The 2,500-nt window shown below is 37.1% G+C and overlaps 1 protein-coding gene across 2 annotated transcripts in view; it reads right to left on the bottom strand.

Moving 5' to 3' along the window:
* The window catches only part of LOC138014124 (endonuclease III-like protein 1), a 9,511-nt gene that overhangs the window by 2,062 nt on the left and 4,949 nt on the right, over positions 1-2,500 (bottom strand). Inside the window, exons 2-3 of one of the 2 annotated variants that reach the window (XM_068861147.1) lie at positions 1,898-2,092; positions 1,213-1,478 (exon numbers count right to left, since the gene is read on the bottom strand). In XM_068861147.1, the coding sequence (XP_068717248.1) occupies positions 1,213-1,478; positions 1,898-2,092 (461 nt within the window). The remainder of the gene's footprint in view (positions 1-1,212; positions 1,479-1,897; positions 2,093-2,500) is intronic. The other variant, XM_068861148.1, reaches the window with a different exon arrangement.

Raw genomic sequence — 2,500 nt, 5'->3', positions numbered from 1 at the left:
TTAAAAACGCTGTTTACCGTTTGGAAATATCTGCATTGGTTCCAGAGATATTTAAGTTTGAAAAATGTGTTAAATATGCAAATGAGAAGGCTGATGACGTCATTCACCCAACCCAATAGAACATCAAGAATATAAATAGAGCTATCTCGGTTCTGAAGGCAACACACCTACGACTGTAAAGAAATTGGTTCCCATGGCAACTCACTCTTTTCCAGTCCCCTCCAACCTGATTTCAATATTTTGGTGATCTCAGGCTAGAAATACATTTACCAAGGCCACAAACTTGACCTAACATCTTTATATGCTGGCAGGATAATGCAGATGAGGCACCATTTGCAAATATCAAAACAGAACCCCAAAGGTGGTCTGCAAAGCTTTTAATATCAGGGAGGTCTGGAACCCAGTATGTTGCCATGGTAACAAAAATGGTATGCTCATATTGTGGAACACATCTACTAGAATCTTAGTGCAAAGAACCAAGTATTTCTGATACAAATTGGCTGAGATATCTTTCTCCATCATACTTGATCAAAATTTGGTAGGGTTTATGACGTCATCACTTGGCTAATTTGCATATTAAAAAAACTTGAATATCTCCAGAACAAAAAGAGATATTTGAAAATGGTAAACAGCATTCTTCTTCTCGTACAGACTACGTGTTTATGTGCCAAAATGGCTTTGATAGGGAAGATTCAAATTTCGTCACAGTAGCACTTTAAAGTGCCTCTTGCTCAATTGCATTTCCCTTTTCAGCATTTCCCATTTTCCCTGTTTAAAACAATCTGTCTTTAATTTCACTCTTTGCCAGAGATGTTGTACAGATTCAGCCTAACGAAACACAAATACCAGCTCTGTTACATTAAGCTACATTTACCTGCTTACTGTAAACAAAATCCCTGGGAATTACCACAAGGTCATAATTGGTACGTGTGCATGATCTCATTTGCTACACGCCAAAGGCATCTGTGCCATATGAATTTACATTATGGAAATCCCAGTTCATGCTTCTGCCATTTTCGTTCTATTACGTCTCACACATGCAAATGCACTTGCATATATTTACTGGCAAAAATCTTGTTTTTAGATCATGTCTACCTTACTGATGTGGAAAGTAAGCTTGTAATTTTGTGGGGCAACTCATGGATTTGTGATGTACGTAATAATGATTTCCTAAATTGCCTCAAACTAACCTAATTATCATATAGTTTTTACCTTGGAAGCCAGCTTTCAATTGCAATTCTGGTGTCCTCAGGTAGTTTAGTGACTTTTTTTACCCAGCCAAGTCTATTGCAAATTCTGTGTACATGAGTATCAACACCAATTCCTGTCATCTTTCCCCATGCTACATTCATAGTAATGTGTGCCATTTTTGGCCCTACCCCTGGAAGTTTAACTAGCTCCTCTACTGTGGGTGGAATATCACTGTTGTACTTTTCAGCACAAAGTTTAGTTGTCTCTTTTATATAGTCTGCCTTTTTCTGCAATTGTAAATTAAAGCAAATAATTAGACTTTCAAAAAGTCCTCCATCTCAATTTTGATGACCTATGGGACTTCTCGTGACTTAGTCGCTCAATCATCTATTTCATGTCCAAAAAATCATGCTTCGCTTGCCAAAACATTTTTTCCTGGGATTCTCATGAGGTCAACTTGTGGCAAGTCTAGCAAATTTGGTTATTTCACAACAACTGATCTTAAATGATTGTTAACACAACTGTTGAATTGATTTTGAAACATGGAAAACCATTCTCAAGTCATGGCTTGTCCATTTTTTAAAATTATAGTCACTTGTCTGCTTTTATCAAGAGCTCTTGAACTGTTAAAAAAGGAAATGAATGACAGGATAATTGATTGACTCACTGAATGATTGCAAGAAAGTCAGTGATCCTGTTTAGATACCTTCATTTCAGTAAACTGACTCACCCTCCAGAAACCAACAGGGTAAATTAGCTCTCCAATCTTACTGGCTGATGTTTTAAGAACATTTTCAACAGTTAAACCATGATCTTTTAACTTTTCCATTGCTGCAAATGTTACTTGATCTTTTGTTTGACTGGACAACATTAGAGAAATGAGCACTTGATAACGAATAGTCTGCAAGCAAACGAAAAAAGAAATGATTTACTCGGAAGCCCAACAAGCATAACCTAAACTATCCTCATATAACTCAGCCCAGTCAAAATGTTTTTGAGTAGTAGGCAAGCGGGCTATAGTAATAGGCAGCAGAGGCCAAACGATTTGCATGCTAGGGGGGTCCGGGGGCATGCTCCCCTGGTAATTTTTGAAAATGTTGGCTTTAAATGGTTGTGTCTGGTGCATATTAGGGTAAACTGAGCCCCTATTAGATAGCATTAACTAAAGATAACAGTAATAAAGAGTCACACAAGACCTTCAATTTTCAAACTGAAGTTATATTCCGCCAGAAGCATTATTGGAAAAAAGGATAACTATAGTAAAAGCAAGTACTTCTCAACTGTGAAAGTGAGAAACAATTAAAATTGC

This window comes from Montipora capricornis, chromosome 8, assembly GCF_036669925.1.
Source record: "Montipora capricornis isolate CH-2021 chromosome 8, ASM3666992v2, whole genome shotgun sequence".
Lineage (NCBI taxonomy): Eukaryota > Metazoa > Cnidaria > Anthozoa > Scleractinia > Acroporidae > Montipora > Montipora capricornis.
This window is presented reverse-complemented; position numbering and strand designations above follow the sequence as displayed.